The sequence below is a fragment of the Mus musculus genome, chromosome 6 (assembly GCF_000001635.26).
Source record: "Mus musculus strain C57BL/6J chromosome 6, GRCm38.p6 C57BL/6J".
NCBI lineage: Eukaryota > Metazoa > Chordata > Mammalia > Rodentia > Muridae > Mus > Mus musculus.
Genome location: NC_000072.6, coordinates 137,754,199 through 137,769,803, shown reverse-complemented (window position 1 = coordinate 137,769,803; position 15,605 = coordinate 137,754,199). Strand labels below are relative to the sequence as shown.

The window sequence follows — 15,605 nt, the reverse complement described above, 5'->3', positions numbered from 1 at the left end:
AGATCATTCTGGGCTATATAAGAAACCTGGCTAAACATAGGCATGAGTGAACCGGCCAGGAGCATTCCTCTATGGTTTCTACTAGAAGTTCCTGCTTGAGTTCTATCTTAGTCAGGGTTTCTATTTCTGTACAAACATCATGACCAAGAAGCAAGTTGGGAAGGAAAGGGTTTATTCAGCTTACACTTTCCACATTGCTGATGATCACCAAAGGATGTCAGGACTGGAACTCAAGCAGGGCAGGAAGCAGGAACTGATGCAGAGGCCATGGAGGGATGTTACTTACTGGCTTGCTCCCCCTGACTTGCTCAGCTTGCTTTCTTATAGAACCAAGACCACCAGCTCAGAGATGGTCCCACCCACAAGGGGCCTTTCCCGCTTGATCACTAATTGAGAAAATGCCTTACAGTTGGATCTCATGGAGGCATTTCCCCAACTGAAGCTCCTTTCTCTGTGATAACTCCAGCCTGTGTCAAGTTGACACACAAAATCAGCCAGTACAAGTTCCTACCCTGATATCCCTCCATGATGAGCTACAATCTGTAAGCTGAAATAAGCCTTTTTCTTCCCAGAGTGCTTTTAGTCAGCGTTTTATCACAGCCACAGAAAGGAAGCTAGAACACATATATTATCTAAACTGATGATTTATCTTTAAAGTTGACAATATGGGATCAATGAATATAACTGAATAAACATACTGTAATTTGATAATTGACTAATTTTCAAAGACACTCACACTGGGATTTGAATCTAAAATGTCTCCCATAAGCATATGTTCTGAGTGTTCTGTCTCCAGTTTACAAAGCAATTTTGAAGGAGATAGAGCCTGGCTGGCAGAAGAAAGTGGATGGAGGCAGGCCTTCAAAGGCTACAACCACCCTTGTTTCCTGCTCCAACTCACAAGCATGGGGCCACAAAGGAACACTGTCACATCTTCTCCTCTATGGGGCGAACTTTAACAATGGGCCAAAATGTCTTTCTTGCCTTGTGTGGTTTCTTCCAAGGTGTCTCAGCCATAGCAATGTAAAAGGCACACAGTAGATGAACAAGAAAAAAACCCTGAGATGGAGAGGATCTTAAAAGAGGGCAGGGCCCCACAATATCCACTACAAGTCACATTTCCTCAAGAGTATGCAAACACACACATATACACGCATAGACATACATACACACAAGCATATGCACACACAGAGACACACATATAAGCATATGCTCATGCTTATGCACACACACACACACACACACTTTCCTTTCAAAACAGAGGCTGGGGCTACACTTAATTAACTGAGTTAACACACAAAATATACATTTTATGTAGCGGTAATTTTGGCTATGCCACTGAAGGAGGCAGAGGAAGGAGGATCATGAGTTCAATGCCATCTTTGGCTACACCACTTTGTGCTCCCGACGGGTCACATGCTTCCAGTCACCTGCCCAGGAACTCTTTAGATCCACAAGTGAAAGACGCACACATTAGCTTATTTCTGAAATGTCTTAGCTCAAAGGCTAGGTAGTTCTAATCCTCTGCCTGGCTATCATAGATTTCCCTCGGGTACTCCTAACTAAACACCGTCTAAATCCATGATCTATCTTTGTCTTGTTCCTTCTGGGCAGCCCCCTAGTCTATGCTGCCCAAGATGCTTCTGGACAGCCCTGCCGGGGGTCGCATTCCTTCTCACCGACATTTTGGATGATTTTCATTCTGCCGCTCTAAATCTGATCCGTCTTCCTCTGAAACCTGGAGATTTTCCCTTCCTCTCTTCCAGTTCCTAAGTCAGGCAATCTAAAAGTTCCGCCCCTCTCTCTCTCTCAGGCCAGTCATTGGCAGTTGGCTCTTTACTGATCAATCAAAAACCAATTGGGGACAAGGACCTTTAGTGTTTGGACATGAATATTCTAGATTAATTCAAAGCATTAGAACCAATCCCCAACAATTTTATTCATAAAAAAGTAGAGCAGTCTACAAATACACAAACAAGTTCTTAAACTGGGGTACAAAATTACCCTTTCAAACCAAACTGAAAGACAAAGGACAGACTATACAGCCATTACACATGGCATGTCTACGTCTTCCACAACCATATGATTTACAAGAAATAATCAACAGCTGGGCAGTGGTGGCGCACGCCTTTAATCCCAGCCCTTGGGAAGCAGAGGCAGGTGGATCCCTATGAGTTTAAAGTCAGCCTGGTCTACAGAGCAAGTTCCAGGTCAACCAATGATACACAGAGAAACCTTGCCTCGAAAAACAAAAACCAAAAAAAAAAAGAAACCAATAATAATGAAATGTTCCATAGACACCAACTTACTAGTCTCATGCTCTTCTTGCATACCTTGATTGGCGCTGAAACACACACATATACACATAAACATGTATGTACACACACAGAGACACACAGAAACACATACACACATATATGCATTCACATACACACATATATGCATTCACATGCATATAGAAAAGGAAAGAAGCTTGAGAAGAAAAAGGAGGAAAGATAGGAATATTACAGGGATAATAGGAAAAGGGGTAGATTATTGAATCTACTCTTCAATTTAGAACTATTGTTATTCTCAAAATAAGGTTATTTTTGTTTACACTGATATGGATTATTGTATATTAACACATGTTTGTTTATTGATACAAATTTTAAGGTTATTTTTGTTACAACTTATTATGCATACCTATTTTCAACTCTTGTATTAGGTATTGGACCTTTGCAACTCATTTGAAAATGCAATTTTTAGTTCCAGGCCTTTTAAAGCTATTAAAATCTGTATAGGGTATTTAAGAAATACAAGTTAATAGTCAGTCAAACTTACGGACATGTCAGATACTAGTCTATATCATCACAGAAATATACCTCCTAGGTTGAACAGATAATAAATAGCTTAAAACAAGCAACTCTTGCTTGTTCAGATATGCTATAAATAGATATGTGGTCTTCAAAATCTCCAGAGACTCACAAAATGTGGCATTTAAGGATTTTTTTATTATTAATTTAAGGGTTTTTTACATTGAGAAATGACAGCTCCAGGGAGCACCCCATTCAACTTGTAAAAAGAGATGTGTATCAAAGGTCCCCATTTGGAGATAGCTTCATTTGTATCAAGCTAGCCACCAGGCAAAGAAAATGCCCCAACTTCATCCGCTGACAGAATGGACAAAACTTGAACATAGGCAAAATCAACTGCCAAGCTATGCCAAAATTGGGTAAGAAAGTCCTTCATAATTTCTGCTTCACAAATATGTCTATCAGATATACTGGGGCAGAACACTAGAAGACAGATGCTCCAATGTTATAGAGAATATTAACATATTATAGAGAATATCCTGACTGTCCAGGAAGTCAGCTATCTCTGCCATTTCTATCATTTTTGGAAGTTGCTTGTCTGCACTTCCTGCATACTCAGGTAATACTTATTCCTTCTCAGGTCTCTGATGTGGTTAAAGACTAGATAGTTATAGTCTCACAACTAAGCTTAAGTTGTTTAAGATTTAAGAAAATGTTTTTAGGTGAGCAATGCAAGTTATGACAGGAAATGATTTAAATACAAAACACTAAATTCACCAAGATAGGGTAGATGATATAATTCTTTATCCAAAGTTACCAAATACAGACAGACTAGAATTTATGGATGTAACTCTTACCTAATACTTTTCATAAATGTTTCATTATGTTCCTACTTTATGTTGCTTCTTATTGTAAGAGAAAGGCCTTTTTTATTCAGACAAAATGAGGGAAAGGTTTGGGTTGGTCAGGTGCTGCTATTTATTCAGATGCTAAATTCTGCACCCCTAGATCTAGAAGAGTGAGTCCTCATGTATACCAGCTTTTGTTTTACAAACCTTGCTCCCCAAGTTAATAGGTCAATAAAAGGCTAAAGCAGTAGAGAGAGAAGGCAGGACTTCCTGCGAAGGAGAAAGGAACTCTGAGAAGAAAGACAAAGGCCCTTTCGCCAGTAGACATCAAAGGAGACAGACATGACTATGGGCCTAGAAGGTATAGCTAGCCGCATGGCTGGATGGGACTAGGTGGTTGGGTTAAGTGGGCTAGTTGAGAGTCTGCCCAGCTAAGGCCTACGCTTTGAAATATTAAAAGGTCTCTGTGTGATAATTTGGTGAACTAGCTAGTCAAGGAATAACTGCCGCCATAGCAGTTTCCAGCTTCAATCAATACACACAGAATATTAATAACCACTTTATACATACATATATGCACACATAGAAACACATATATGCATTCAAACTCATTGACATACATGCATGCACACATACACATACGCACACACATACATATATGCATGCACACCCATATATGTACACACAGACATGCACACATATATGCACATACACATACATGCATGCACATATACATATACACGCAGACACACACATACATGCACACATGCATATATATGCATGCACACGTGCATATATAGAGACCATACACATGCATGCACACACACATACATATATGCATGCACATATACATGCATGTACATACATATATACACACAGACAAACACATGCATGCACACGTGCATATATATGCATGTACACACATACACATATGCATGCAAACACACATATATATGCACACGCATACACAGCACACTCATAGGTAGAAGGAGCTAGAACTGTAGACATACCCCTCCAACAGCAGGCAGCCAACAAGTTCTAACATCCCAACTACAAGCAGACAGGGCTTGAATGGATATCATTTCCCAAAACAAACAAGCCAGCCCCTGCTGCCTTACTGCAAAGTGACAGTCCAGGCTGCCTGTGAGTGTGTGCCCCTGGGCTGAATTAGAGTGGAAATCACCACCTGCTGGGCACTGATTCAAAACCCTGTTTCCCAAAGTACCTGATCTCTCTTTAGGAGGAAGTACTTTGTGACAAGGTGGGCTGGTTTCCCTGGCTCTGTGACAATCATCAAAAACCTTAGAGCACAGTCCCCTCCAAAGAAGTTCCCTGCCTTATTGTGACAGTAACTGAAAGGATGCTGGCTCCCTGCTGCCAGCCCCACTGACCTGGTGACCCTCAAGGTGGGTGGGAACCACATGACCAGCTGAGTTTTGTTTCACTCAGAGAAACCTGCTCCAGTGAACAGGGCAGGGTTTAGCAGCCAGAGAAACAGAAAGAGAAGCAGGGGGGGCCGGGGTGGGTGAGGAGCCTTTAAGATTAGGGGTACAGAGAAGAGTGGAGAGGAAGAACAAGAACGGCATGTTCCACAGACAGCCGGCGGGGTCCCCTCCTCCACATGTTCCCTTCCGTTGACTATGTTAACCTGTACCACTACAGTGCCACTTTTGCTGCCGTTTAAGGCTTTCTTTAGAGGGTCAGGCTTTCACAGTTTTGTGAGAACTGAACACTCTGTTACCTTCCCACACCTTTACTGGAGGGAAGAGTCCATGATAACAAGAGGCTGTCACATCCAGAAGTAAAACTCCACAGTACTCCTGAGGGCCATCCTTGACATCACCTGACATTAAAGTTCTTATTGGCTAGAGATTCAAACAGGGTGACCCATTTGTGTGGCCACAGAATGCCACCACACACACACACACACACACACACACACACATTATCCAAGACCTAAATATAAAATTGGTTGGATTTTACAGCAATTTTCTGTTTTCTGGTTTGAATCTCTATACGAGGGCTACGGACATAGATAGGTCAGATAGGGTGCTTGCTTCGCATACAGGAAGTCCTGGATTCCACCTCAGCATGAGAGGAAGGCGGGAGAAAAGTTCATCAAAGTGAGGATTTTAAGTTTGACCTCCAAGATCAGTGACGGTTCTACTAGCAGAGTCGATGAGGTCCCTAGGCATTCCGAACTGTGACAGCAAGTCTCAAAATCAACCCAGAGACCATGACAGCCTGAGTATCCAGAGCCCCTGTGACATGGAGAGCAGGTGGGAGGAGCCGGGGTGGGTCCCAGTGACTCATAGAAGTAGAGAAAAATCCAGGTATACTAGCCAGCCAGAGGTACACTAGCCATGGTGAAAGATAGGGGACGTCACTCGGCTGGTGAAGTGCCTTCCTAGCACGCAGGAAGCACGGGTTTGACATCAGCGCCATATGAACCACATATGTGATGCTGAACATGTAAATCCTAGCACTCAGGAGGCAAGAAGGATGGTCTGAACTTCTAGGTCATTTGCAGCTACGTACAGAGCTTGAGGTCTGTCTTAGTCAGGGTTTCTATTCCTGCACAAACAACATAACCAAGAAGCAAGTTGGAGAGGAAAGGGTTTATTCGGCTTACATTTCCATACTGCTGTTGATCAATCACCAAAGGATGTAGGACTGGAACTCAAGCAGGTCAGGAAGCAGGAGCTGATGCAGAGGCCATGGAGGGATGTTCCTTACTGGCTTGCTTCCCCTGGCTTGCTCAGCCTGCTCTCTTATAGAACCCAAGACTACCAGCCCAGAGATGGTCCCACCCACAAGGGGCCTTTCCCCCTTGATCACTAATTGAGAAAATGCCCCACAGCTGGATCTCATGGAGGCATTTCCACAACTGAAGCTCCTTTCTCTGTGATAACTCCAGCCTGTGTCAAGTTGACACCCAAAACCAGCCAGTACAAGGTCCATCTGGGATGCATGGGTCCCTGGGCACACACAGAAAGTTGGGTCATGACGGTATTGTAAGCAGTATTAGTGATACAGAGACCTAGCGAACAGAGCCCGTCTCTGGGATGGTAAACTTCATTACCACGCACACAACTTCAGCACCGGAGAGTAGAGTATCAGGGGACTGGAAGAGACCAAGGGTGCCTTCAGGGAGGAGTGGAGATCACGAGAGTTGATATTTCAGAGGAAATAGAAAAGCAGCCAGAATTTATGACTGGCAGTGATCACTCATCAAGTTGATAGTAACCTAAGTCAGTCTTCCAGGGTGGAATTACAGATTGAGGGCACCGAAGCCCAGACACTCAGTTACATGTTCAAGGTCACATAGTATCTGCCAGGGGTACAAGGGAACCACTAGATTCCGAAAGCCCAAGTTATAACCGTTTGGTTATATACGTAATCACTGGAGTGGGCTGGAGAGACAGCTCAGCAGGTAAGCATTTGTACTGCTGTTCTTGAGATGCAGAGCCTTGAAGCCCTCACAACACAGTGATACCATGTATCACATGCCAGGGAATAGCAGGAAGAGGGGAGGGAGCCCTCAGCACATCTCTAATGGAAGCAAACATTAAGAGGATAACCAGGGCCCTGTCTGGTAGAGGGATGAATACAAAATACAGGCTCTGTGCTTGGACGGCTCCACATTGATCAGTGAAGCGCTGGCTTTGCAAGCTCCAGGCGCTGACTCCAGACTCTCAGCTTCCACCTAAAAGACCAGAGTGCTGTGATGCACACATCATCCTAGCGCTGTGGAATTCTACCCAAGGCGAAGGCAGGAGGCTCCCTGGCCTCATTGGCCAGGGATCTCGTTGGCCGCTAGTCTAGCTGAAATGGTGAGATGAAGAGCAACAGAGGGAGACACCCAACACTGAGATTGGAGACATCTAGAGGGAAGGGCAGGGTAGTACAGAGTCTCAGTCAGAGGGCAAGAGGTGCAAAGTGACCGGTCTGGAAAGAAAAGCCAGAGAGACTTGCCACCAGCAGGACAAGAGGAAGAAAGGGCAAACCCAAGAATATCAGCCTGCATAGCTGCATGAACGACCACTGAAGGATCACAGAACCAGAAGAACCCTCGGAGTCTGAGAGACTGTACACCCATTTCTTTTGTTTCGAACATAATTTTTAGAGTAGCTTTAGAATTTCAAAAACAGCGAGAGGCACAAAGATGCCCCACACGTCCACACAAGCATAACTTCCTGCGTTATCAACATGTGCCTCAGTGGTAGCACATCTGAGACTTGTCTTACAGATCAGGAAAGGACGAGCCAGGGCACAGGAGTCCCTGTTCAAGGTCAAAGCCACCTTTATCCTTCCTGTATCTGGGAACCATACACAGTTCCCATACAGAAAGAAGGCAGCACAATAGAGACACAGATTTGCAACTCTCTTCTACACTCATTAAATTACAGAGGAAAGGTCCATTTGTTCTTTTGTTTTTTTCTGAGACAGGGTTTCTCTGTGTAGCCCTGGCTGTCCTGGAACTCACTTTGTAGACCAGAGTGGCCTCGAACTCAGAAATCCGCCTGCCTCTGCCTCCCAAGTGCTGGGATTAGAGGTGTGCGCCACCACGCCCAGCTCTGTGGGATTTTTAATATAGATTCCAGGATTAAAGCCAAGCTTTGAGGCACGGGTGGCCAGTGCTGTTAGTCACTGGGCCACTTCTTGACTCGGCTGTGACACCTGAACGAACTACACACCCCCCCACACACACACATACACACACACACACACACACACACACACACACACACACACACACACACACACAAACACACCCTGACACTGTGACCCGGAGGTGTTCAACCAAAACGCTCACCGGAGTCAGGATTCTGATCAGATAATTTCAGTGGTCCTCCTTCCTTTACAGAGCAAACCTGGCATCATTAACTAGTGTCTAAGACAACCCTGGCACCAGCCACTCGGAGTCCTTTTACAGAGCAATTACCAGCAGCTACTCTCTGCCCGGCATTTCTTTGGAGGAGGAAAGCCCGAGTATACAAAGAGAGCAAGGAGTTGGGAGGTGAGTGGCTCCGCATTTTAAAAACTATGTACGGTTGTTGGCGCAGAGATTAAACATTTATCCTCCTCTTGCGACCACTTTGGTTTCCAGGGAACCGACTGCTTCAGCGAGGCGGCAGAGGAGAGGTACACCCACAGATGCTCGCGACACACACCAAAGTCGACTGGAATTTTTCAAAGTGCCTTTTCATGCCTTTAATTCAAAGATGAACACATTTCAAGGTGACCCAATCCTCAAGCGACAGGCAGTGTTTTGAAAGGACCAGAACTCTCCACTTAAACCATTTCTAGTGACATGTTTCAATAGCGTCCTCTAAGGGCTCCGTCTGCTGTCTCATTTAGTAGTCTTTCTTTCCAGGCAGAGGCGTCCCATTTTCAATGAAGGCTTGAAGTTTGTCTTTCCTCCTAATAATTAAAATCCACAGGGCTTAGGTACTTTTATTTAAAAAAAAAAAAAATGTGTTTCGGTGTGTCAGGTACCAACCACAGAGGACCTTTAATTATTTAATTATACAACAAACTCTGATTACTATTTTATAGTTTTCTATTTATCAAAACAGTAATAAAAGATAGCCTTATGTGTAGGCTTATAAACAAGAGATAGCAGACTTCAAAAGCAGAATAAACGTGTCCATAAAAGGACACTCAACTCAAAATGCAGAAATGTACAGTCACCATAATGACTGCATGATCCATACACACAATTAGATAATTCTATCTTCTTCAATACATTAGTCACTTCCACCACAGCCAAATAAGATTACACTAGAATCTGAACACTGGGTTCCTTGTTTTAAAAAAAAAACATCTTTTTGCTCGATCCTTGTGCACAAACTACCCTGTGAGCGACTGCATGAGGAAAGCAAGCCTCCGCGGGACAGGTGGGACACCATCTCTTCCTGTCCTCCTGTGGTTCTGAGGTCATTTTTGTCAGGTCTCAGGCAGTTCAAATATCCAGAGCTGATCTCAAGCTGGACAATAGGAGGATTTTTGACAGATAAAAGCCAGTGATCCTCAGGAGCTAGTGAAACAGGTTTTCTGTGCCACAAAGGAGTCATTTCCCTGACCCCTGGCAGAAGGGACATATGGCTCTCGGCACATCAAAGCCCACACTGGCCGCCAGGCTCCCTCAGTATCACAAGGACCTGTTATACACACAGGCACACACACACATACACACCCGCCACCCCCCTCACCTCCTCCACACTAAACTCTCTCCAGCTCACAGGTTTCGCTCCACACAGCTACTCATCCTCCTTACAATCCAGCTAGGCTCACTGGCCCCTCCCTCCCTTGCTATGGGCTCGCCCTAGGCTCTGCCTCCTGCTCTCTCCTGAGCTCCAGCTTCCAGCTCTTGCCCCATCTCCTCTCTTCTCTCGCGTTTCCCCAGCCCTGGCCATGTCCAGTCGGCTTTCTTCTCTCTCTGCTCTAGACTCTTCAAAATAAGACCCTTCCCTTTATTAATGGAGCAGTCAAGGTGGGGGGGTTCCTTACTCTGGCCCCTCAAATACAACTTTGTTCCTTCCTTTGTGGTGGTTTTGCTTAATTCAGTTGAGACAATGTCTCTTAACTATCCCAGGCTGGCCTCAAAATTGTTAGCCCTCTGGCCTCCACCCCTTAGTACTGATATCCAATCACAGCACTGGGACAGCAAGCTCAGCCAACACCTGAGTGACCTTTATTGTCCTAGATATTCTGGCTGAGAGGCCTGTGCTCTTAGAGTTCGGAACAGGTCAGCTAACCCTGGGATCAGTACCCTGGTGCCACAGTACAAGAGGTATTCCACACAGGACTCTGCACATCTCGGTGCCTATAAAGACTTCTTTTGTAAAATGCACTTTGGCTCCTTTTGCCTTTCTTCCTTGGACAACCGTCCTAAACCACCAGAGAAAAGAGGAAAGGAGGTGAACAAGATGGGCATCTGAGCCACTACATTTGGCCAGGGCAGCCTCAAGACCAAAGTAGGGCATGGAAGCCCAAATAGGTAAGGAGGGCAGCCATGCATACAGCCGCCCAGAGTCCACACAGGAGGGGAGAAGGGAGCTTCCCAGGCTCCTAGTCTCACACAAGCTCTTACAAACACAAAAATAAGAGACGATGACCTCGGGGAGCCAGAACCCCTGTTATCACAACTCACTTAACGAGCAGTCTAAGCCAGGCTTCCTATAATCCTAGCCCTTGAGAGGTGGAGGCAGGAGGATTAAGATTCAAGGTCACACTCACCTAAAAATGTTCTAAGCCAAACTATAATATGTCAGATCATTTCAGGGACTGGAGCAACAGCTTAGTGGTTAAGAGCACTGGTTGCTCTTCCAGAGGACCTGAGTTTGAGTCCCAGTACCCAGATGTCAGTTCACAACTGCATGTAACACCAGTCCCAGGGGAGACAAGGGCACCCAGGCACCCATGTGGTACATAAACGTACATGCAGACAAAACACCCATACACAAAAAAATAAATAAAATTAAAATTAAATTAATATTAAAAATTTTTAAAAATACCATCTCAGAAATACACACACACACACACACACACACACACACACACACACATATATATATATATATATATATATATATATATATATAACTTCATAAGTGCACAAAGGTAAAAGATGAATGGATATTCCATTTATAATCTTTTTTAAAAGGACTTTGAATTGGGCTGGTGGAGATGGCTCAGTGGTTAAAAGCACTGCCTGCCCTTGCAGAGGACCCAAGTTCTACTCCCAGCACCAAGAGCTCACAATGGTCTGAAGCGCCAGCTCCAGGAGAGGTGATAACTTCTTTCAGCTTCCAAGGATACCAGAATGTACATGGCATACAGACATATATGCAGGTAAACCACCCATATGCATAAAGCCCAAAACCAGCCACCTCAGAACACGATGAAGTTAGACCACAGCAAATGGGGGAAAGACACACTCACCACCTTTGTAAAATAAAAGCCAAGGGAATGTCATGCCCAGGGTGCCTGCTAGCAGGGTTTGGTTTCTCAACACCCTTCTTGCAGAAAGAGTGGACTTTGAGCTGCTTTGGCTTCATCCTTGTGTTCCTTTGTGCTACACCAAGATTATTCTTTGTTTTGAACACCCTCAACCATAGCTATATATGTACCACTTGTTACTAACAGTGTCTGTTAAACTGTCCCTGTTTCTTCACAATTAAGATCTGCTTGAAACTTTTCCCTTAACAGAAACAGTCTGACATGAAGTAAGACATTGGGAAAATGCTCCCCAGTACAAAATCCCCACTTTCCAGATACCTCTGACGAGGCACAAATTTGAAATGAAGTTGTTGCGCTGGCTCGCTTTATGCCAACTCGACATTAGCTAGAGTCATCCGAGAAGGGGGAACTGCAACTGGAGGAAAAATGCCTACACAAAGATCAGGACGGAGTCAGGCCTGAAGGGCATTTTCTTAATCAGTGACTGATGAGGGAGGTCCCAGCCTACCGTGGGTGGTGCCATCCCTGGGCTGGTGGTCCTGGGTTCTATAAGAAAGCAAGCTGAGCAAGCCAGAAGGCAGCATCCTCTCATGGCTCCTGACCCCTGCCCTAGTTAAGTGTCTGCTCAAGGCTTGCTTCAAAGACGAACAGGGAGGGAAATAAGCCCTTTCTCCCCCAACTTGTTTTTGCTCATAGTCTTTCCTCAGTTATAGAAATCCCAAGACAAAACCACCACCATAACTGTGAGATGCCTTTAAAAACAGATGTCAAGCCGGGCGTGGCGCCGCATGCCTTTTATCCCAGCACTTGGGAGGCAGAGGCAGGCGGATTTCTGAGTTTGAGGCCAGCCTGGTCTACAAAGTGAGTTCCAGGACAGCCAGGGCTACACAGAGAAACCCTGTCTCGAAAAACCAAAAAATAAATAAATAAATAAATACATAAAATAAAAACATAAAACCAGATGTCATCAAATGGCCTTTGACTGACATTCAAACCCAGAAAGGCAGGGCACTCATGGCTCCTGTCTACACACAGCTGCATGGACAGATTCGCCAAACAGTAAGTAAAGATGTATTCCACTGGTCCACATGTAAGGGCCTAGGTTACTTGGGGAACTGAAGAAAAAAAAACATGTTTATGGACATTTTAAGGAAAGGTCTAGAACATGTTGGTTGACAGACCCTGGAGGGATTAACAAACAACCAGCATGGTGGTTTCCTGAGTGTGCTCCAGAACCACCCAGACCCAGACGGTTGGACATCCACGTTCTGCTATTACAATCAGAGCATCCCTGTCTGGAAAGCCTCTTTTACACATCCCCTGCTGGGAGAAACTTTCCTTGCAGAGTTCTCATCCTAAAAATCAAGTTCAGGGCCAGCCAGATGGCTCAGTGGGCAAAGACAATTACTGCCACACTTAGACATCCTGAATTTGAATCTTGGCTGTCAAAAGGTAGAAGGTGAGATAACTGTGAAAGCTGCCCTCTGATCTCCAGAGGTGTGCATGCGCGTATTCCCACCCCCAGCACTAACACACACACACACACAAAGTAGACAAATACATTTGATTTTTAAAAGCTGTCTTAAAGGCTGATGAGATAGATGTCTCAGCAGTCAAGAGCTCTTCCAGAGGCCCTGAGTTCAACTCCCACATGGCAGCCATAGACCATCTGAAATCCAATCCCAGGGGATTGGATGCCCTCTTCTGGCCTCAACAGGCATTGCACGTGTAATGGTAAACAGACCGTGTACAGGCAAAATCTCACACATAAAATAAAAATAAAATGAAAAAAATTGTAAATAACAATGACTAATGAATTCTACAATCTCCCTGGTGATAACTGCATTTTCCTAAAAATTTTTTAATACAAATGTGTTTAAATAACGCTAATTTCTTTTTAAAAAGTAGTACTCATTAAAAACATTAAGATGTCTTTAATCAGCAAAAAACCACAAAACTCATCAATTAAAGCAATGTTGAAATTAATACAGAACAATTTTTTTCATAGTACATATATAATTCACGTGATTTACTTTAGCAGATTAGATTACAGCTGTGTCACGCCTAAGGATTAATACCACAGCACACAAAAACTCTTGCAATCTATGTGATTATAACAAGAACAGTAAGGAAAATATAATCTATACATGGAGGTGTGAGTGCACATTAACTATTACTCTAAATAGCAGCTGTTAATGTCTACACTGTTACTTTGCAACACGGGAAAGGTAGTGTTTTGATGGCTTTTTAAGAAAGCTCTTTCTATATAGTCCAGGCTAACCTGACACACAACTGATGCTGGGGTTACAGGTGTGTGCAATAGCACCCAGCCCAGGACTTACACTTTAAGAAAGTAAAAATGGCCGGACAGTGGTGGCGTACGCCTTTAATCCCAGCACTTGGGAGGCAGAGGCAGGTGGATTTCTGAGTTCCAGGCCAGCCTGGTCTATAGAGTGAGTTCCAGGACAGTGTAGAGCTACACAGAGAAACCTAGGGGCTGGGGGCGGGGGGGGGGGGGGGGAGTAAAATTGGCTTAATTGCATCTCCTGAAAGGAAAATTTGAAACTTTAAAAGAGCTGTTGGGGGGGGGGGGGAATTATGTTACATCCTCGACCTTGTACAAAGATGCAGACTAGCTTCATCTTCAGCCCTTAGTCCATCTTCCAGGGTCACTGCTAAAGTTTACACTGCAGGGATAAAGTGTAAGGCTCTGTTGGAGAGAGGGACTAAAGTGCCATTAACCTGGTACAGAGACTACCTGTCAAGCATGCAATTCTAAACACTTCTAAAGTCTAGACTGGCAAGTCCCTTCTGAAAAGAGTAACCCTGTGTATCACTCACAGCCACTCAAAATCAGTCCCTATGAAAAGAACTTAGTGCGCTCATTATCGTTGCTTATTCAACACTAAGTGCAGAGAAATATACCAGCGGCTCCAAGTATCCCCTCCTCACACTATCCAAACCACCTTCAGACAGAAGTAGCTTCCTAATAAATAACTACTTTACAGATGCCGGTATATAAGCACAGAGTGAGTAATTTACCCAAAATCACACACCTAAGAGGGTCCAGGATACAAAGCAAACAATCTATTATGCAAAGTTAAGTCATTGACATTTGGCTCAGTCACGTTTTTGCTACGTTTGAATTACAGACTTTTAATTTTTTTTCCCAGAAATATCTGAACTAGTATCAATAAGGTGAAAAATAGTTTTAAAAAGAACATTTTGTCTAAGCATTTAAAATCATTTTTAGCAGACGGCGATGACCACCAGCACAGCCAACTTTGGGAATGGCTACGTGAGTCCGGCAGTAAATGAATGGCACACAAGTACCCGGCAGGCTTTTCACTCGGGTTGGTTTACTGCGACCACAGAGCTACATAGTGCAAAGATCTAATTAACCCTTCCTTGCTTCCGCTTAAAGGGTTAAGACTGCATAGAGCCTGGCGACAGGGCTGTCCCCGAGTTCTGCCTCAGTTCAGGTCTCCGCCCTCCGGGGATCGCCCTGGGCACCCCCACCCCCAACCTGGCGAAGGGGAGCGCAACCCGCTGGCCCTTACCGAGCTCTGTGCCCCGGCAGTGAGCAGCCATTGTGGCCACCGCTGAAAGCCAACCCTTGCTCCAGGTCGCCACACGGGCCTGGCCTTCCTCCTTCCTGTCAAGTCCCCGCCCAGAGCCACGCCCCTTTTGCAACGCCCTACCAAAGCCACGCCTCTTCGGTCCTGTACCACTTAAACTTTTCTCCAGCTCCTGGGCTTGGAGCCCAGCCAGGTCATCACCCTACCTGTTCCCTGTCTTTCCAGGTCAGGCCTGTGACTTGAGCATTCCCCAGCTCCAGAAGTCTCCCAGACCATTTTTAAATGCTTACATGGCCAATTGAACTAGACAGAATCAGACTTAGGAACTTTAGCTGTAGGATCATGTGAGTGGCAGGACTGGATTCTTTCTTGCATGAGCGGAGCAATGTAGTCTTGGACCCGAATTGTGGGTAGTGTTCCAG

The 15,605-nt window shown here is 44.7% G+C and overlaps 1 protein-coding gene across 1 annotated transcript in view; it reads right to left on the bottom strand.

Moving 5' to 3' along the window:
• Dera (deoxyribose-phosphate aldolase (putative)) overlaps nt 1-15,227 on the bottom strand; it is an 83,296-nt gene extending 68,069 nt beyond the window's left edge. The window contains exon 1 of the mRNA NM_172733.1: nt 15,166-15,227. Coding sequence (NP_766321.1) covers nt 15,166-15,196 — 31 coding nt within the window. The 5' untranslated portion in view covers nt 15,197-15,227. The remainder of the gene's footprint in view (nt 1-15,165) is intronic.
• Between the last annotated feature and the right edge of the window lie 378 nt (nt 15,228-15,605).